This window comes from Solanum dulcamara, chromosome 9 (assembly GCF_947179165.1).
Source record: "Solanum dulcamara chromosome 9, daSolDulc1.2, whole genome shotgun sequence".
NCBI lineage: Eukaryota > Viridiplantae > Streptophyta > Magnoliopsida > Solanales > Solanaceae > Solanum > Solanum dulcamara.
Genome location: NC_077245.1, coordinates 10,855,446 through 10,876,994, shown reverse-complemented (window position 1 = coordinate 10,876,994; position 21,549 = coordinate 10,855,446). Strand labels below are relative to the sequence as shown.

The window sequence follows — 21,549 nt, the reverse complement described above, 5'->3', positions numbered from 1 at the left end:
ATTCTCCTTTATTGGCTTTTAGTTTAGAAAGATTATTGTAAAATCATTATTTTTTTATTTAATCCCATTAAATTTGAATTTGCATAGTTAAGGCTCCGTTCTTCATTCTCATAGCTCAAAACCGAGAATTTGAGACCACAATAAGGGTTTTAAACCATCTTACCACAGCTTTGAATCAAATTTGATGCTAGTAATGTATTCACTTGAGCACGTACATCAACAACAACATATCCAGTGAGATTTCATAGGTTGAGTGTGTAGACCATATTTGGTAAATGAGATTGATGTTAACAAAGAAGAGATTGATCACAAATATATACTGTCTGCATTTTCTAATACTCCTAAAAATAGAACTGATAGTATACAATTCCTGTTATACATGAGACTCTCTCTGGCTGCTATTTTCTTGTTACATAATTGATCTACCTGCAGTCCAAGTGATAGTAAAACTGAAACTCTTCACTATGAGCCTTGGATGGCTGAATGAACTTAGTTGTTGCCTCCTAAACTAAATGAACAAGAAACGAGAAACCTACTTTAGGCTCAGAAGCGTGTTAAATATAATATGAGAATCTAACCAAGCAACACATGTTTTATTTTCAATCTGCATGCTGCTAGGTGGAAAACAAAAGAAACACAGGCTCTTCTACTTCCCAACGTCTTTTGCATTTGCTAGTAGAATAGCACAACAACATCCTTTTCTCACAATATTTCCTTCAGGTAGTACCTTTCATCACAAATGAATCTTATGATATTCCTTACTCTCTAGTTTATCTGAGAATGCCAGAAATAGCGGTGTAAAGCATGCTTAGCTTTTCTTTTTTGATAACAACGGTGTCCAGGCAAGCACACCTTGACTTATTCCACAGGGTGGCTGCCACCTCCCACCAACAACAAGTACCAAGTTACTTTGTTCACCAAGGCTAGGACGTATGTGAATAAATTGCCTAGTGGTTTGTCTCTGCTGTGACTTAACCTGACCTCATGATTCTCAACCCACTTCATTGACTACTAGGGCACGTCCTTGGGTGTAAACATGCTTAGATTTTAACCACAACATGCCACAGATATCTATACAGACTCAACAAGGGAATCAGCAAATCCCAAATGAAATTAAAATATAAAAAATGAAAAAAGAAAAGAGCCTATTTGGAACCATTATTCCAAGTTAGACGTTTCACATAATTCAAAAAGCAACAATAGGATATCACAACTAGAAAAAGTAAAACGACATGCATACAATCAGGCATTTTCAAAACAAGTTAAGAATCTTCACTTCCAAAGTGAAATTTCTTGACCAGATACATGATTTGAGCACAGAAAACTCATGAAAATATCCGTTATCTACTGAGTTTCAACCTGTGCACCATTGGTTCATGGGGATTTCTCTCGGCTATACATGTAAAAAAATAAAAAACAGGAGGTTCTATGAAAGGAAGAGAAAGTCAAGATCCTTTTGAGTAAAGCAAGATTGAATCACACCTCAATGCATTCTACTAGTGCCAGCTATTTGCCAAGACAGGTAGAGTGGTAGACTACCGTACTTACCAATGGCTTCAGCAAAGAATACTTTTTCGTTTCGAATTGCACAATCAGATAATGGCAATACAGCATCTAGTCTAACAGGGACATAGTCCCTAATTTTAAAAAAGGAACCAAAAAGATCAAATTACAGCAATAACAAAAACGGAATAAGAATACTAGAAAACAGCCATAAAGAAATTGCTTACCTCAACAAGTTGAAACTGATAATATCTATTCATCCGACACATTTCATGAATGATTCATATGCAATGGGTATTTTATCCTTGTAAGGCAGCAAAATTGCTTCCATAAACGTTGATGGCATCATGCTAACAGCAGTGTATAACCCCACACCTTTTTTGAGATGTTTTTCATTTAAAATTTCCAGGACCCTATATCTTGGAAACACTCTCTTCTCCAAACTATGCGTTAATAGACGAGAATGAAATGCTAAATACTCTGACGTGTAGCCAACTTCATTCATGAGAAAAGTTAGCTGTTTACAGATTTTCGCCTCCGAGGTGCTCAAACAAGAAGGATACTTTCTGGTCATGGTTCTTATATGTTCATCAGACCAACCAAAATTTTTATAAACATCAATCTTCTTTGCCAAAGTTGACGGACGGAACGTAACAATGGCAGCAATTCCATTGAAGAATGTGCGCGATTCACGAGGGATTCCAAGGTCCTTCTCCACTCTATGAATAAAATCCTTAAGCCATCTACAATTTCGCGTTATACGTGATGGGTTCTGAAATATGAACTTCCTAATTTTCTCATCTGAAAGCCCAATATCTTGAAGCAACAACACATTAGGTGCTATAGTCTTGGTAAGATTACATCTAAGCAAGCAACAACCCTTTTTTATAGTCTTAACAACATATTCATCACTACCCAATAAATTTCTAAGATAAAAGTATGCAAACCTTTGTCCCAAAAACAATCATTCTCCATTATAAACTTATATAAGTCCAATTTCTTGTAAAAACTCGAGTTTTGGTTTAAGGGTTTTGTCTACATTAGAGAATAGTACTTTAGGGGTTTTGGAGACTATTTTCTGGATTGGGTATTGTCAGAATCATTTTTTTGAAAGAAATCGACCACAACTTCTGGGTTTTCTGAGGGTTTCAAACGGGTTACCTTGCTGCTTCTTGTGACTGCTTCTTCTCTTGAAAATCCAAGAGAATCAATGAGAAGGTCCACCAAGAAATGGGTTGGTGCAGCACTGATGAAGCGGCGAAGGACAAATCTGAAGGTATTGATGGAGAAAAAGTGTGGATTCTTGACTCTATTAGCATGAGTTATTCGAGCTAACATAGTCAATGGAGAACAACAACACTTGGTTTGTACGGTTGTTGTTGTTAGATATTGTTTCATGTTGTATGACATTGTATTGTATAATTATTAAATTAAAAGATTAACGAACTAGCGTAGCTGTGGGACTCTCGCCATGGAAATATAATTATTAAATTAAAAAAATAGTCTAAAATGTACTCAAACTATTTGAAATAGTACCAAAATGTCCTTCATTTATCTATTGAGCCTAAAATGTCCTTGACATCCACTTTTAAGTCCAAAAATGACATTTTCTTTAACGGAAAAAGGCATTTTAGGCCCAATAGATGGATGAACATTTGTATACCATTTCCAATAGTTCGAAGGTATTTTAGGCCCTTTTAATAGAATTTTAATTAAATAATTTGAATATTTTTTTTAAAAATGTGGCGACCATCTATTGGTTATAATTTAATTATTTAAAATTAATGATAAATTAAAATTTATTTAACAGAATTTTAATTAAATAATTTGAATAATTTTTTTAAACACGTGGCGGTCATCTATTGGTTACAATTTAATTATTTAAAATTAATTATAAATCAAAATTTATTTAACATAATTTGAACAACTTTTTTAAACACGTGACGACCATCTATTGATTATAATTTAGTTATTTAAAATTAATTATAAATCAAAATTTATTTAACATAATTTTAATTAAATAATTTAAATAATTTTTTTAAACACGTGGCGACCATCTATTGGTTACAATTTAATTATTTGAAATTAATTATAAATCAAAATTAATTTAACAGAATTTTAATTAAATAATTTTTTTAACACGTGGCGGTCATCTATTGGTTATAATTTAATTATTTAAAATCAATTATAAATTAAAATTTATTTAACAGAATGTTAATTAAATAATTTGAATAATTTCTTATACACGTGGCGGTCATCTATTGTTACAATTTAATTATTTAAAATTAATTATAAATTAAAATTTATTTAACATAATTTTAATTATGAAAAATGGCCTAAAATGTCTTCGAACTATTGGAAATGGTACAAAAATGTCTCCCATCCATTTATTGGGCCTAAAATGCTCTTTTTTTGTTAAAAAATGTCATTTTTAGACCTAAAGGTGGATGTGAAGGGTATTTTAGGTCCAATATATGGATGATGGACATTTTTGTACCATTTTCAATAGTTTGAGGGCATTTAGACCCTTTTCCATTAAATAAAAAATAAAGACAAAATGAGAAGAAATTAATATGGCAACGACGCGATCACACCAAATCGGTCATTACATAAAATGGATCTTTTCGTTGTTATCTAACGATTGATTTAAATGATACAATACAATACACTTTAAGTAACAATCAAAACAAACATTGTATTTAAACTAACAATAAAATACAATACAACGAGTAACAACCATCCAAACAAGATGTAAATAATAAACAAAATTCATATTTTGAGAAATAATAAAAGTAAATTAAAAATTAAGTACTAATTTTTAAACAAAAAAATAAACATGAATATTTATTTTTAATATAATGAATAAATAAAAGTAAACAAATAAAATAGTATATCTAGAGATCGAGTTATAATCTTCGTCATAGATACACAAAAATCCAACTTTTAATGGGTAAAATGTTTTACTTTTTAATTTTAATTTAATAAATATAAACCTATTTAAAAAAAGAAGAAGAAGATCCGAGTGAACAATTTCACCTGAATACGTGCATAATTAATCAAGGATAATTTAGTTAAGATTCTTCTTAATTCTGAGTGAAATAATTTCTAAGAGGTGTCGAATATTATGAACCGCAGTGAGTATTTTTTTTTTTTTTTTACCCAAATGTCATAGTGATTCTTCTCAATTACATTTTATTTTTACTTTTTAAAAAATTATCCGAAATTTCTTCTTTTTGATGAAATCTGGATACATCACGTACGTCCTGAATGTGATGTATTTGACGTCCTGATACATCCCGAAAATGATGTATCCGACCGATATATCGTGTAAAGTGATGTATCTGACATCCTGATACATCACTTATAGGAAAGAGTAGAGATTCTTGTAAATTTTTCAAATGGTAGCAAATTTTAGAGAATATGATAAAATAAATTGTGTATTTAGGTAATTTTTCCTATTTTTTATTTTGTTTCTGCATATGAGTTTTGGGTTGCTAGTTCTCTTTTGATTGAATTGCATTTTTAAAATTAAAAATAATAAAAAGAATAAAAATTTATCCATTATAAGTTACTTTTCCAACAGTAGTGATTTTTGTGTTAAGAGTATGAAAGTTCTGTGATTTTTTTTTGGTTAAAAGGCATAACTATGTGATTTTGGTAAAAAGAAGTCATAGTTATACATCATTTGTAAAGTTTATACTTATGAGTATACCTATATATGACTTTTATCATTTGTATAGTCTTATGAGATGCGTTTGATTGTGCATATAGTTTTTTTAAAAAAGATTTGTTTAATTTACTATGAATATTCGCGTGGTTATAAGTAAATTTATTAAGAATTGAAAATAAAAAAATTAAAATTAAATTATTGCTATTTAATTATAAAAAAGAATCCATAAAAAAATCACATAAATTAAAACAAGAGGGATATATCATTTCAGCATTTCAAAATTACAAAAAGAAATATGATAAAGAAAGAAGAAAAATACTCTGTTTTTTCAAGCTCAAAATTAAAAAATAATAATGTTTTGTTCTTAAATTAAATAAATATAATAACTCTTTTTTAAAAAAAACAATAAATTACATGACTCCCTTTCATCTTAGAAGGTTATAAAATGTCTACAACTTCCACAATTTTCAAGTATTAAAGATACTAAATTATTCAACTTAAAAACTTTGTTGTGGTGCTCTATCAAAAATCGACCATTAAGGCCTCATTTGTTTTTATTAAGATTAAAATATTTGAATTCGAATGCACATTTGAATATTAAAATGTGTATTAAGATTTAGATGTATGAATCTAAATATTAAGATGTTACGTTAAAATCTGAATATTAAATAGTTAAGATTATTTATTTTTTAAACATCTGAATGTATAAAAATTATCTTTATTTAAAAAATCATAAATATAAAATTCAAATAAAATACAGAATTGATCTAATATTATATCAGTAAAATATTTTAAAATTTTTATATGGCAATTATTAGTGGTAATGACTTGTAATTGTATGTGCCAATTTTGGATGATGTTCACTGATAATCGTGGTTATGAGTAGTATTATCATATAGTGGTTGGTATTAGTGATTAATATGGTTATTGTTGATAGCAATTGATAATTTATAGTAGAATGATACTGATAACTAATGACACTAGTGAATGATAATGGGGGTTAACGATACATAATAATGACTAATGACGGCAATTATTGACAGTGATTAGTGAATATAGTAATGGTTGGTGGTAATGATTGTTATTGGTGGCTAATGGTGATGACGAATGATTTTTTGTGATTGATAATAGTTATGGTTGGGCTGCGGATAGTGGTTGTGGATAATAGGTGGTGGTAATTAGTGATAGTTGTGGTTGGGTTAAGGAAGATGGTTCTAGATAGCAGGTGGTAGTGATTGATAGTGGTTGTATGTGGTGGGTGAAAAGTAGATGGAATGACGGTGAACTGTCATATTTGTAGAAATTTTTAAATAAAGATTTTAATGATATTAAGACTTTGTTATAAATCTTATTCATTCAAACCTATTCAAATCCATTAAGTGATTGTAAAATAAAAAAAAAAGAAACACACTTCATGATTAAAATTTGAATGATTAAGATTCAGACCTTGAAAACAACAGACTTAATGACTGACATCTGAATGATTAAGATTCAAATCTTGAAAACAAACCGACTTAATCATTAAAATCTGAATGATTAAGATTTAACACCTTCATTAAGTGCAAACAAATAAGGCCTAAGTTATACATGAGAATTCACCCAAAACAAATCATAATTCCATCTCATTGTATCGACACCAATATTGTTCTGGCATTACCGGCGCAAATCCAGATTTAGTTGGAATCCAAATGTAGGTACTGAACACCCGATGGGAAGACAAAAGGAACTTAAAAAATCTGTGTCCCTCTATTACCAAACTGTTGCCAAGTCTTGTAAGGCAAAGGAATTGTGCAACTCCATCTTCAACTAAAGAGTAATCCAGACTCAGTTGCTACAATAAACCTCTTAACATGCTGCAACTAGTTGTTGAATCTGCAGTCTAGGTAGAGTCCACAAACAAGCACTCTGCCCAGAAGAAAAGTTGGAAAACATGTAGAGCAAAAGAATAACCAGAGGATTCAACGAGTAGTCATATATAGCGAGAAACAAGATTATTCAATTCACGCTTAGTCCGGAACTCAAAAGGATCAAACGAATATAAGCAGGATGGACAGAGAAAATGAAATTACCACAGTGCAGGGGAACTAATAGTTGTAACTTCAAATACAAAACAGTAAAGACCTGAAGAAACAAAATTCATTTGACTGAAAGACATGAGTATGAACCATAAAGATGAAAATCACACCTCATTTGACCGACCATCATGTCTCTAACGTCTCACGCATGTCACATATGACTCATAGAGATTAGGTACCTCATCCTTGTAAGGAAGCACGAATCTTGAACGAAACCTAGGTTCAGATATAAACATAGCTTGAGAAAAAGATACTTCCTGAATCAGCTTCTTCTCCTTTAAAACTTTCAGTACTTCATTTCTAGGAATCACTCTCTTGTCCAGGCTAAGCATTAGAAACGCAGGGTAATTAATTAAATATTCCGGTTTGAATCCGAGTACCCTCGTGAAAAAGTCCAATGCTCGCAGAATTCTAGCTTCTGACGTAACCAAACAGAGGGGTTGCTTTCTGAACACAGTCATTATATCCAGATCACACCATCCACAACTCCTGAAGACTCCCATTTTGTTTTCCACTGTTGACTTACCAAGTGCAATTAAAGCAATAACTCCGTAAATAAACATTCCAGATTTGGGAGAAATTTGTAAATCCTTTTCAACTCTGTGCAATATCTCCTCTAGCCACTCGAAATTTTGCAAAAGTATACGTGGTTTCTGAAGTATAAGCTTCTCGATTTTGGCATTTGAAAAACCAAAATTTTGCAACAACAATATTTTGGGTTCAAATCTTGTTGGACAATTGACAGCAAGTAAACTAGGTGATCTCTTTATAAGTTTAACCAAAGTTTCCTCACTACTAACTAGTTTCCCAAGATAATCCAAATTAGTCCTCAAATGAGAACCTACTACTTTATATAAAGCCTTTCCGTCTGCTAGGAAGAAATCAACTAGGTCAGATCCAGATACCTTAACTTTTCGCAGACACTGAAGCTTGGGTTTAAGGGTTCTGTTTACATCAGAAAAAAGCAGTCTCGGTGTAATAGAAACTAATTTTTTGATCTCTGTCCGTTCTAAACCCATCTCTTGAAAGAATTTGATTACCAAATCAGGATTCTTAGGAGCTTTCACACTGTTCAACTTGGCAGCTACATTATTTGCTTCATATCTGGAGAATCCCAGTGATTTGATGAGGTAATCCGACAAGAGAGGGTTCTGAGAGTGAACGGTCGCATTTGTTGAGTAGCAAAACTGAGACCATGATCCACTAATGAAAAAAAGCTGTCAAATGACAATGTACCGAAACTTAAATATTTTGAAAGCACAATTTCATAAGACAACATTGCACAAACATTGATAAATGATAATGGTAATGATAATAATATAATATACACAAGCTGATTTAGACCATGAAACAAGGGATCATGAATTCAACATCACTTTTTACTTGGAGAGAACAAACTTGTATTTCCTTGAACCATATTTACGGGAGATCGAACTTCACGACAAGAAAGGTTTCATGATCAATAAATACTACGTAATTTATACCAATCAAAGAATAATAATACACAATTTATTCAAATGGAAACTGGAACTATTGGAAAACAAATTCTGAACGCAAAATTGATGAAACATTTAAAATGAAGACGTGCAATTTACATTTGTTAAAAATGTAAAAACTGCACTACATAGTGCTGAAGCATAAGGGATACATGGCAGTTCAAGAGCATCGATGGCTTATTCATGTGCAAGCTTTTGAGAGTCAATTACACTAAACTCCTCTCTAGATCGAAAATATTCAAGGGACCTCCCTTCAGTTAAAAGAAATACTAGAACCACCAAATGAATTACAGTGTTAAACAACAAAGTATCGTATTACTTTAAAAAATTTAACCTTACTTTCTTTTACTTTTAAATCTTTTGTTTACTGAAATAAGAAGCATTTTAAGTCAAAATATTACACGGAGTATTTAAATAACATGCAAATATTACTAAAGAACAAATCACTTAAAGTTGTGAAATTACAATGAGTATATGAAATATTATTACACCACAGAGAACTTGAAGTCAATTTCGGATAATTCGACTTTCGATTCTCTTATATATTTTTCTTTTACCTTTGTAGATAATTCAGGAACTCTAAATTCTTAGATATGAAAAGTAAAATTCAAAATAGCTCTTGATAATAACAAAAGCAATAGAAGACACAAAATAAGAAGAAAGGAGAAAACAAACAAAGGGGACAACAGAAGGCAATGGCAGGCTCACTATCCACGGAGTTCAAACGGTGCGCCACTAGCCCCTGGGGGTTTCTCTGTTATGGAAAAAATAAAGTTTAAAATTCTCATACTTTCAACAGTGTTAGTCATCAATTTATTGTTGGTAAGGTTTCTAATATTATATTCAATTAGAGGACTTTTTCTAATCTAGAGGAAAGTAGTATAACTAACCCAACATAGTTTTGCTTTGAATGGTTTACTTAAGTCTCGCAGTCACAAAATGTCAACAAGGAGCTGAAGAAGATATGTATATTCATTCCTCTACGCATCATTTGGGAAGTGTGGCTTGAAAGGAATAGAAGATATATTCTAGGGAATTTTTTTTAAAATTATATTGGTAAAAAATGATTTTTGTAACTAACCGGACAAAGTTAATGGACTTGTTAGAGTCCATTATTATGTAGATTTACACAAGTCCAACTTTTTGTACTCTTTACGTATCTCTTTGGTACTCCGATTTGTATAAAATTACCTTACCATTTTTTTTTAAAAAAAGTAATAATTAAGGCCAAGTTGTGATAGCATATACACAAATTATACGCCACTTAAACGTCTATATGTAGAAGTAGCAAAGTAAAGCTGAGTATCCCACAATATTACAACAGTTAAGACGAAGCAAAATGGTGAAACGGAAGTCAAAAGAAAAAAGCAAGAAAGAATTGCTAGGTTTCCACAACAAAGACTCTAGCTTTAAAACAATTGCTCGTATTTTAATTTGATAATGACCAAGCGGCAAGCGGTGAACCAGGAAGGTTGTGTTCTAACATCATAACGAATGAAAAGGCGAATTCGACGGAGAAGCAACAATGTGGTGAACCACATCATGTGAAGGAAGTCACAAACACAACAGTCAACATTTAATCACTCTCTTCTTGGATTATTCATACATATAGTGCAGAAAGGCAGGGTAAATCCTGTATAAATCTGATTCTGTACACCATATGACTTCTCTTCTTGTTCACCTCCTTTACACTCAATATTTTCCTCACTCTTTTGGCCAAAAAAAAAAAAAAGAAGGTATACTGAGTTTGATTCTTTTGTTTTCATTCAGGACTTTTTCCCCTTAAAAACTGAGAATTCCCAAAGTTATTATAGGTGCATAGTTCCAAAATAGGCCTACTCCTCTACCCTTCTCGACTTAAATACCAGACTTTGACCACTGCCAAAGCACAGGGGGGCACATTTGAGGGAATTCACTCTATCTTTAACCACATTTTCCATCACCACTAAATACTTGTCAAAGAAAATCCAATTTAGGCATCACATTAGAATCTAAAGATTACACCTTTCACATGTCAAATCTTGATTTTCAGGGTTACTGTACTGAGAATAGCAGCAAAATTTACATAAAAATGAAATTCTTGGTACCAAAATAGGAAATTTTCAAAGATTTCAAGTGGGGTTACCTTGGTAGTAGTAGAAATTGCTTCATCGTCTTTAGCAAATCCAACTGAGCTAAAGAGAAACTTTTCAAATAAATGAGCCCCGGAAATAGCTTTTGGTAACAACGAAGCTAAGCCATAGTTGCCAGTATGTCGAAACCTGGATGTTCGAGCAAACATGGTTTCCAGAAGAAGAACCGAAGCTTGCAATTGAAAAGGGTTAAGTTGCCTACTTATTTTGTCGTATGGAAATGGTTAAATTTATAAAAACGAAAAGGGTCATTTATTCAATTTTTTATATAAATTGGATATATAATGTGAATTGTCGGACAAAATATCATAAATAGTTTCTTAATTGTAAGAATAGGTCTACAATGATTTTTTAACTGTGTATTTATCGAATTTAATTCTTTAACTATTCACAGATTTGGTCTCTTAATTATATACTTACTGATTTTGGTCCTTTAAGTATTAAGAAACTTATCAAGTTTGATCTTTGCCTTTTTTTTTAATATACAAATAACTTAAATTTATAGTAGCGAAACTTATGTCTTCCTAAAATAAATCTTTAATCTATTTTTCAGTTGTTTCTAGAGGTAGCAAAATCAAGCCCAACCTGTCCAACCCAACTCGTTTGAGTTTCTGTTGGTTATTGACCCACCCATTTATTAGCTCAACCCATTTCAATCCAACCCACTCCAATCCATAAAAAAATGGGTTGATATCTAATCTGAATTGGCTAATGAAAAATTTTATTAAAATATTTTTAAAAAACTTTCTTTTTCAATTTGATATGTTATATATAACCATAATAAAGAAAAAATAATAATTTTATTATGTACTAAAATAATTTAAAAGAACAAATAAAATAATTAAGTTTAGTAAAAATTATATTAAGTTGGGTCTTGACCCGTTATATAACTCATTACTTAATCCATTTTGACTCAAACTAATTTGCATTGGGTTGGGTCTTGACCCAATTGTTGTCTTAACTCATTATGACCCGTCCAAATTTGACCCAACCCACTCAATTGCCACCCCTAGTTGTTTCTTGGGAAACTTACATAAATATACAATATTAAGAAAATATTTACCATTTATAGCAATAAAAAAATAATTTCACTGAACACTTATAATACATTTATAATACAGTTTTAATACATATTGCAGAGAACTATTTATAAAACATATATAATACAAGTTTTATAAATGGATAATACATTTATCACATATTTTAATAGACTTATAATACATTATGTTAGTTTCTTACTACACAAACATAATATATATTTTAAAACACTTATAATACATTTATATTGTATGCATAATTCACTTTTAATACAAGTGTAGATTTATCATAATATTGCTATATATTGCTATAAATGGTAATAAATAAAAAAATCGCTAAAATCAGTAATTAATTTTTAAAAAACACTCAATCAAGTAATTTTTCCTTGTTTCTTTCTTCCTCCTCCTTTTTTTTTTTTATCAAATTACTCTTATGAAAAGAACAAATAACCTTAACCCTTGTGGTTGGCCCCTTCCTCGGACCCTGCGCATAACGAGAACTTTAGTGCAACGGGCTTCCCTTTCCTTCTACTCTTATGAAAAGAACAAATAACATTAACGCTTCAAAATAAAATTAGTGAAGAAAGAAGATACAATTAAGTCCAAATTTTATTAAATGGAGGATAAAATGAATATATTATTGTTGCTAATGACTTAAATATGCTATGTTTCCTTCTTTAGCGGTTGACGGTTCATAATCAGCGGAAACTTTTTTTAATTTTATTTTTCATACAAAAGAAAAATAAAAGATTTGATCTTATTACTCAAAATTTTCTACGTAAAATAAAACAAAGAAAATAATAAAATCGATCTATTTTAAAATTAAAAAAAAAAGAATTAAAAAAAAAGTAAATCTACCATTTTATAAATTTCAACTTCTGAAAAATTAAACAAATTCCCTTTAATAAAGTCGTTGGGTACAAGATTTAGAATTAAAATATGTGAGAAAAGAACATATAATTTTATTCTCATTGCGAAAAATTTATTTCTATTAAATATAAATAAATCTCTCACCACACCTAAGGGACAATAATTTTTTTTCCGTTTTATAATAAATTTTAGCATATTCAAGTCATTAGTAGCAATAATATGCTTCATTTTATCTTCCATCGAATAAAGTTATGACTTATGTTTCCTTTACTCATGAATATTATATTGAATCGTTGAGTTTAAGGTTTTTTCATAAGAGTAATTTAAAGAAAAAGTAGCGGGAGAGAGAAACAACTGAAAAAAATGGTTAAAATTTTAATTTCACTGAGGCATGAACTCCGTTAATATAAACTTGCGTTATTTATATAAAAAAATGGACATGAACCAAACATGATAAGTTTTTAAAATACTTAAAGGACTAAAATTGGTAAATATATAGTTGAGGGACTAAAACCGATAAGTTATAGTTAAGAGATCAATTCTGATAATTTTTTAAATAGTTGAAATACTTATCCGATACGTGTCTAATTAAGAGACTATTTTAGACCTACTCCTATAGTTAAGGAATTATTTATGACATTTTTTCTGAATTGTCATGTGTGTGTCGTTTATTTAACTTTATATAAGTTTAACATAACACAATGTGTCCCAGACCCTACTAGTGGAATTTCACTAGGTATGTTGTTGTTGTATAGCATAATGTGTTGGTGTAATATATCACAACTACAATAAATTACAGTTGAAAAATATAATGACAAAAATGAATAAAAAATATATTTAGGCTGAGGCAAGGATATCTTGCTCTCTTTAAGGACATTCAAGTCAATTGCGGCATAATCTACACCGATCCAACAATACATCTCTTGACTTGTCCCCTCCAGGATACAACAACCCAATGGCGTTGTACAACTCAAACAACTCCGAATTAGTTGAAGAGTTCAAAGCTCCACAAAAGAAACACCTTTCTTTAACGTATAAATATTCTCTTTTATATAGTGAATATAGTTAAAAACTTGGAATATTTTTTTTTGGTCTCAATTCTCTCTTTCACTACACTAATCTCAACACAATATAATACTCCTCATCTTTTTCACTCTATGTTTTCTTGTCTTGTACATGCCTTGTTCTTCTCAATACAAGCGAAGATCATCATTATTTATAAGGGAGGAATTCTTCCTTGCAATGAATAGAAAGATAATGGGTAGTAAATTGGGTGAACGAATGACCCAAATGTTATAAGTTATAAGAATAAAGAGGTAGAATGATGGGTGAAATAAAGAGTTGGTGACTATAAAAGTTATTAATAACTAATGACCATATTCTACCACAATTGATGAGAGTAAAGAGGCACAAATATAATGCCCACAAATGGACAAAAACATGATACATAATGTGGAAGATGACTATATATTGTTATTAATATTAAAATGTCACACTAACACAATGCAATAATTTTAGTATTTGCAGCAAGTGTGAAATTGGGAGAAGAAATGAGAAAGCATAAACCCTCATAAGTCCTCCATGATTTTGGGCTTTTGGCTTTCAGCAAGTGTGAAATGTGCTGCTTGTCAAAGCTGAACTGCCTGACTTGTATGGTTTGTACATCATCAGGACAGGAAAATAGAAGCTTTTCAATTTTCTTAGTTCTTTTGGCTGACATGCAAGAGCTTAGAAACTCTGTTGGTTATCCAATATTGTTAGTTTCAGCTGGGAAAAATGGATTTCCTTAATCAGATTACCTTTCCTCTTTGAGACTTGAGCCATCATATTGACATTGTTGTTGTTCAGTTTTTGTTGTTATCAACTATTTGGTGAAGTGATAAGTGGAAATAGAAATAAAAGGTCATCTTTTCAAGTTTAGGTGCTTTCAGAAAATACAATTGAAGCAAGTATTTCTCTTTCTCTTTTGTTATATGTCTTATAAAGAATTGCCACTGAATTCTCAAAGAGGTACAAACTCTAACTAATTACTTGATTATAACTAACCATCTTCACAGTTTAATCAACACTGTGAACTGATTATTTCACCCTTCTTTCTTATGTTACATTATCCTCAATATAGGCAAATGTGAAAAACAACGGAAATAGAAATGATGAAAAGAAAAGGCAAAAAGGCACAATACCTCCCATTGTGTCTTAAAAAGGGAATACAATAGCCTTAGTCAAATGCTTGACAAATTAATTTGTAGCACATGCATTTGTTTCTGCAAATGATAGTTAATTAGCTTGTTCTTACCTGGTCCATGATTTGCAAGTTTGAGATATTAATCAGAACTTGTGTTCACTAGATAGGATTTTTTTTAATCATGTGGCTGTCCCACTAATATTCCCAGTGCTACACATGATTTTCTTCCTTGGTTACTGATGACATTTATCCATGATCCATCAATATAAATTTCTTTCAAAAGTAGAAAGTCATTGGTCATCTAATACAAGTGTTTGTTTTCTCTACCCTACACAAGGTAGGGGTAAGGTCTGCATATATCCCACCCTTATGTTGTTGTTGTTGGGTCTGTTTTCTCTCTGATGGATGACAGGAGGACGTATGATTCCTCTTTGAGAAAGTCTTCTACCTCGTGAGAATTTGATCAAGTTTAATTTGAGTTAGGAGAATCACAACCTGATTGGTTCGGGGTATGTCTTTCCGTAATGGAGATTAGAATCAGGAAAAACATTATTCTTTTTTGTAATTCTTTTTGTGTTACAGTAGTGTCCGGAAAAACTTGCACAAACCTAGATTATTTCTTCATGTACCAATTACCTCTCACCAACATAGAAACCTCTGCACCAAGGCTTAAGCATATGGAAGAAATCACCTAGCATTTTTTGCACTGCTCACTCTCTTTTTGGTTGTGCTTTACTAGTTGTCTACCTTCTTTTGGTAATTGGAAGCAGTGTATGATCCGTTTTTGGTGGCTCTCCATCTGGAACAATGTCACTGGTGGCACTCTGTGTATCAGATGAATCATCTTGAGTCCGTGTTGTTAGGATCTAGCTAACTGCTTCTCTTATGAGATTGACAGCATCATTTCTGTTGTAACCTCTTCCATAGTGGCCTATAACGTCCTTTTTTGCAGAGAAATCCTGAAGAGAGTTGTCCATGTTCGTTTCATGTAGTGTTTTGTTGTAGCCTACATCATCTGTTTCGTGAAGTAGTTCACTCCTACTTTTGATGCAACATCTGAAAGTACGTGCTGTGATATCATGTGCCACATGCTAATATGCTTCTGTTTGTCGCCTTACATTCAGAAGCTGAAGGGACAATCATGTTATTTTCGTGTTTCACCACCATCATTGGTTAAGTTTGAGGTAGTAAAATATAATCCGTTAAGAGAATCATTTGAATCACCACACTCTTTTTCATCAATCCAAGCTTCAGATTCAACTTCCAATTTTCTTCTTCCTTAACTTCTTGCTTAGCTGTTTCTTCAATCGATATCTTATCACTCGAAGTGCTTGTTACTTCATCCAACTTCTGGCAGAGAACAATGGCCTTTTGATTCCTAGTTTCCAATTTAGGAAATGTAACCTGGATATAACTACCTCGGGGAGGAACCACATTTTCAAAAGTTGTTACAAGCAGTCCCACTTTTCTTTTCTTTTCTGAGTTGGAGAAAGCTGACTGATTACCTGCTGTAGTGCATAGTCAAGCATCCATTCTTCTGCACTTTTCCTCTTATCCCATATCTGATGTTTTAGAGTAACCTTTTCTGTTTCAGGATCAGGCTCTGACTGCAGATACTGTGGCTTCATTGGGTTGAGTCTTCTCATGTTTTCCAATTCCTCGATGAATCGTTGGAGAAGAATCCATCTTTTAAGATTGCTCCAGTGCTTTGGCGCTTTCTTCTCAACTTTGTTTGACTTGGCAGCCACATGGATAGTTCAATGTGCTCATCAGCGCCTGACCTTAGATGTGGACAAGATTTCTCAACCTAATGCTACTGCTGTGAGGTGAGAAGGAGCAGACGTGTGATGTTTCCCTCTAGAAAGTGGGCTGATTACGTTTTTATAAACTAAGTTATTTTTAAAAATAGGTTAAAAGCAAGTGAAATAGGTCCAATCAAGTTTCTTTTTTTTTTCCTGGCTAGAACCCAATTACATGAACAAGTAAAGTAGTAAAAATAGCTAATAAGTGAAAACTTTCGATAATGCAAAGATCAGAAAATGGAAGACCAGAGAGATTATATATATTCAACTTTTCGAATAAAGATTGCCTATTACAAGTGAGAAAGATAAAATGTCTTATACTCAAATGCAACAACTTACGCCTAGAGCAAAATCTCTTGCATAATAACATTAAAAGGCTAGTCTAGACCCTAGAAGAAAAGCTACTCTAGATTAAACATGAGTATTATCACGTTCCTCATACTTGACTCTGAAAATTCGAGATTGATTTGTGTCAGACTTGGAGACCGTTGCAAACTACCCCTTGATGCAGTAGCCTTTCCTTTGGGAGGGGGTTTCATCATATTGAAATGTCATTAGGAACTTGATTGTGCTCTATTTTTCTTTTAAAAAAATAGCTTTAAGATAAGAGGTCAAAGTTCGTTTTTTTTTCCACCTATAAGACACTTCAACTTCTCCACCTCCACGAGGTAGAGATAAAGTCTGTGCATATTCGACCCTCCTCAAACCTCACTTGTAGGCTGGATATGTTATTGTTGTAGACACTTCAACCTCAATTGCTATATGCCTATTAAACCCCCTCATGGGTCATGACCTACCTGTAGTAAAAACATAACGAGTTCACTTCCCTGAATGTTGTAAACTAATTATGTCACAAAGAAACAATACATAATATATAATAAATGTATATTAAATTTTTTACTTATTATATACACAATATAATTTTCTAATAAATAAGTGTCAGTCAATTAACACCTTTTGAGCAAAGGTGGTTTGGTTCCGTCACTAAAAGATAATCAATCCACAAAGTAAAATTAGTAATATGAAAAATACGACTTTTTAACTTCTACAACATGTTAAAATTTAGGGATAACTTCAGAGACTTCCCTCTTGATATGGCTTGATAACACTCCCCTCCTCTGTGGTACGTAATATTATATTATTATATGCTTATCTCCCTTATTTTGAATTTTATGTAGCGATTGTTTTAATATACCTATTATCAATGTAAACAACTTACTGAATGTCTTCTTTAACTATTTGCTTTATAACAAAAACCTAATTACTTCATTAGAGCTTATTGTGTTTCACCAATCCTTTGCTACAGTTTTCAACAAGAAAATTTTTGCCAAATTTCAGTATTCAATTTCATAAGGTTGGTATTAATCTAACTCCTTAAAAGTTGAGATTCAAAGATTCTCTCATCTGTATCACCTTGTTTTGCATCGCTTCAAGCGACAAAGGTATGATTTTATATTTTTAACGGAGAAATCCCCGAGGATAATAGTCTTGCCCCTCTTACCCTTGTCTATTTATATACCAGGATTCTGTCTTTGGCTGTGGGTGACATGCACCTAACCTATTCATCACAAGTTGAACAAAGCCTTGGGTGCTCAATGGTGTTTAATAACACTAAATATAAGGAACACAATCTGAACACCAACTCAATAGGTAAGATAACTGACTCCGCCTAGAAGCTAACAGTAAGTGTAGACTTCATAAGAAGTGCCGCTAAATGAAATATACTGTGCTCATGAGGACAGGTAAGTTCACTATGATTATGCACTGCAAGTTATGGGAGAAAATGCACAACAGAAATATATTTGGTTGTCTTAGGGGACAAACTTGCTGGTAACTGCCAAACAGAATAAGTTATCAACAAGATCAGTTGAATCCGAACAACTTCAAATGGAAACCTTGATTTTGCGTATAGCTCACAGCAGTTCAGACTTGTAAATATGAGAGAGGTCATTCAATAAACTATGCCCCAACTCCATAAATGATTCTTGGCAACACTGACCCTGTTTTTCAGAATTCAAACTGAAAAGAGAAAAGCAAAAATATATTGAACTATGACTGATAATTTAAGAAAGATCTGGGCACCCTTAGTGCAAAAAGTAAACAAAATGTACTAAGGAAGAACAGTTTTCTTGAGTGGCCCATACAGATCAGGTATTTGATACTTGTAAGGCAGAACAAAATACTCTATGAACTTTATCTCTGTTAAGCTCAGAACAGTATAGAGCATCATCTTTCTCCTCGCAAGCTTCTTTTCGTCCAAAATTTTCAAGACTTGCATCCGAGGTACCACCCTTTTGTCCAAACTATAGCTCAAAATTGCAGGGTGAGAAGCCAAGTAAGCAGATTCAAAACTAAGCTCCTCCATTAAAAGATTCAGTTTTTCCTGAATTCTAACTTCTGAGAGGCTAACACAATGCGGTAGCTTCCGGAACATGTGGAGTATATCATCATCAGACCATCCAAAACTCTTGAAAATTCCGAACTTCCTATCCAAGGTAGACTTCTTTTGCCAGGATAACACTTGAAATCCATAAAGAAAATTAGGGGAATCACGTGGAACTCGAAAATCGTTTTCCACCCTATGCAACAAACCCTTAATCCACTCAGGCTTTTGTGAAAAATACCTAGGGTATCTAAGTAGGAGTTTTTTAATCCTCACATCAGGAACACCATAGTTTCTCAACAACAACAGATTAGCCTCCATAGTACGCTGAGGACCAAAAGTAAGCAACCAAGGATCTCTCTTTAACGCCTTAACAACATTTTCATCACTACCCAAAGTTCTCCTAAGGCAATCAATGGTAGGTCTCAAATGAGTATCTAAACCTCTATCAATAATATGTGCATCTTTAGCAATTACATTCACCAGGTCCGACCCGGATAACCCGAGATCCATAAGGCACTGAAATTTGGGTTTTAGGGTTTTGGAAACTTCACGGATTAGCAATTTGGGTACTCTAGAAACCATTTTTTTCATCTGGGTGTTGTCGAAACCGGTTTGTTTCAAGAAATTGATGACTAAATGAGGATTCTTTAAGGATTTCAATGAAATTACCTTGGAAGAAGTAGAAGCAGCTTCTTCATTGGAAAATCCGAGAGAATCAACAAGGTATTTAACCAAGAAATGGGTCGGGGCAGGAGTAGAGGTTGATGAGTAGAGAAATTGAGACCTGAAACTGTAAAAATCGAAGCCATTGCCGTGAAATATGCAAGTGTGAGTGCCTCTGAATCTGTTGAGCATATCGTATAACTGCAGCCTGCCTGTGGAATAAGCTTGCAATTGTATTGTGTTGTGGAGTTCTTCACCATATTTTATCAATTGTGGTTTGGGATTATATAAAAATTGAAAATTTTAATCTTTTATAGCTTGTGGCATTATTTTTCATGTTTATAAGAAAAAAAATATAATTTAAGAAATTTAAATTAAATGTGCAAATAAAACTTAAATTTCAAATCAAGATTTTACATTATATGTTGAAACAGGACCTAAAATTCTATAGCTAACAAAGAGTGCTGGGTTTAATTTTTTAAAATGGCAATTAAGTAAATGTGGTGCCTGATCAAGCGGGTCTTTTCTAGGAAGAAGATGAGTGTGGTCAGGCATGGAGTGAGCTGTAGAGCAACATAATCATACGTTCAACGTGATCAATATATGTTTGGGAAGAAGCTGAAGTGTTCTTTCTAACGTCAGGCCATTATCTGCAGCTGAATATCATCTTCAGCATTCTTTTATCTACACATGCATGGACATTATCTGCATTGGAGACTAATGCATTTCCCCTGCCTGCAATCTGCAAATTGTCTTCATTTCTAGTTTCCAATTTAGGAAATGTAACCTGGATATAACTGTCTCGGGAGAAACTACATTTTCAAAAGCTGTTACAAGCAGTTCCAATTATCTTTTTTGAGTTGGGGAAAGTTGACTTATTACCTGCTGTAGTGCATATCTGATGTTTCAGAGTAACATTTTCTGCTTCAGAATCAGGCTTTGGCTGCAGATACTATGGCTTCATTGGGTTGAGTCTACTCATATTTTCCAATTCGTCGATGAATCGTTGGAGAAGAATCCATCTTTTAAGATTGCTCCAGTGCTTTGGCGCTTTCTTTTCAGCTTTGTTTGACTTGGCAGCAACATGAATAATTCAATGTGCTCATCGACGCCTGACCTTATATGTGAAAAACAAAATTTCTCAACCTAATGCTACTGCTGTGATGTGAGAAGGAGCAGATGCGTGAATTTTCCCTCTAGAAAGTGGGCTAATTACGTTTTTATAAACTAAGTTATTTTTAAAAATAAATTAAAAGCAAGTGAAATAGGTCCGATCAAGTTTCTTTTTGTTTTTTGGCTAGAACCTAATTACATGAACAAGTAAAGTAGTAAAAATTAATACCTCAAAGTTTGAGGCCAAACCATTGATGTTGTGATTTTCCCAACTCAAATCAAACTTGTCAAGCAACTTTAAGCCATAAAGTTTTTAAAGTCAACTAAAAATAAAAAGTTAGGATTTCTAACTTTTTTTTTCTCAGTGCTTAAAGTCATTTTCTTTGACCATAAAAATTACTTTTATATCCCTTATATTTTAACTAAATTCCAAACTATCCTTTTTATTCTTTTAACCCAAAAATTCTCATCATTTTCCTCATTTCTTCAGCATAAACATTTTTATCCAAACACTCAACTGCTTATTTATTAAATAACTTTCAGCATTTCAAAGTTCTAAAAGCACTTCATACATAAAAGTTATTTTTTTTAAGCTCATTCAAACGGACTCTAAGACT

General features: G+C 32.3%; 3 protein-coding genes across 5 annotated transcripts; all 3 read right to left on the bottom strand.

The window, feature by feature from the left end:
• Positions 1 to 287: 287 nt before the first annotated feature.
• Positions 288 to 2,878, bottom strand: LOC129904293 (uncharacterized). Its single transcript, XM_055979839.1, has 2 exons — positions 2,665 to 2,878; positions 288 to 2,275 (listed from the first exon to the last, which is right to left on the bottom strand). Exons 1-2 carry the CDS (start codon positions 2,839 to 2,841, stop codon positions 1,760 to 1,762), a joined length of 693 nt encoding a protein of 230 aa, XP_055835814.1. The 5' UTR covers positions 2,842 to 2,878; the 3' UTR covers positions 288 to 1,759.
• A 3,686-nt stretch (positions 2,879 to 6,564) lies between these two features.
• On the bottom strand, positions 6,565 to 11,111 carry LOC129903936 (uncharacterized). Of its 3 annotated transcripts, XM_055979457.1 has the most exons (3): positions 10,870 to 11,111; positions 7,359 to 8,465; positions 6,565 to 7,078 (listed from the first exon to the last, which is right to left on the bottom strand). In XM_055979457.1, exons 1-2 carry the CDS (start codon positions 11,023 to 11,025, stop codon positions 7,383 to 7,385), a joined length of 1,239 nt encoding a protein of 412 aa, XP_055835432.1. In that variant the 5' UTR covers positions 11,026 to 11,111; the 3' UTR covers positions 6,565 to 7,078; positions 7,359 to 7,382. The 3 variants fall into 3 exon arrangements, with proteins under 3 accessions (XP_055835432.1, XP_055835431.1, XP_055835433.1); XM_055979456.1 differs by having other exon boundaries at positions 6,565 to 8,465; XM_055979458.1 differs by having other exon boundaries at positions 6,565 to 8,451; positions 10,870 to 11,038.
• Positions 11,112 to 18,720: 7,609 nt separating this feature from the next.
• LOC129903182 (transcription termination factor MTERF5, chloroplastic-like) lies at positions 18,721 to 20,102 on the bottom strand. Its single transcript, XM_055978686.1, has one exon. It carries the CDS (start codon positions 20,009 to 20,011, stop codon positions 18,881 to 18,883), a length of 1,131 nt encoding a protein of 376 aa, XP_055834661.1. The 5' UTR covers positions 20,012 to 20,102; the 3' UTR covers positions 18,721 to 18,880.
• Between the last annotated feature and the right edge of the window lie 1,447 nt (positions 20,103 to 21,549).

What these genes read in the sequence shown, in the direction of transcription:
- LOC129904293 (XM_055979839.1), bottom strand. Translation starts at nt 2,841, where the DNA reads ATGTTAGCTCGAATAACTCATGCTAATAGAGTCAAGAATCCACACTTT. An exon ending in CAGTCACAAGAAGCAGCAAG is followed by an intron (nt 2,276 to 2,664) that starts GTAACCCGTTTG and finishes TTCATATTTCAG; the next exon opens with AACCCATCACGTATAACGCG.
- LOC129903936 (XM_055979456.1), bottom strand. Translation starts at nt 11,025, where the DNA reads ATGTTTGCTCGAACATCCAGGTTTCGACATACTGGCAACTATGGCTTA. An exon ending in CAATTTCTACTACTACCAAG is followed by an intron (nt 8,466 to 10,869) that starts GTAACCCCACTT and finishes GTCATTTGACAG; the next exon opens with CTTTTTTTCATTAGTGGATC.
- LOC129903182 (XM_055978686.1), bottom strand. Translation starts at nt 20,011, where the DNA reads ATGCTCAACAGATTCAGAGGCACTCACACTTGCATATTTCACGGCAAT.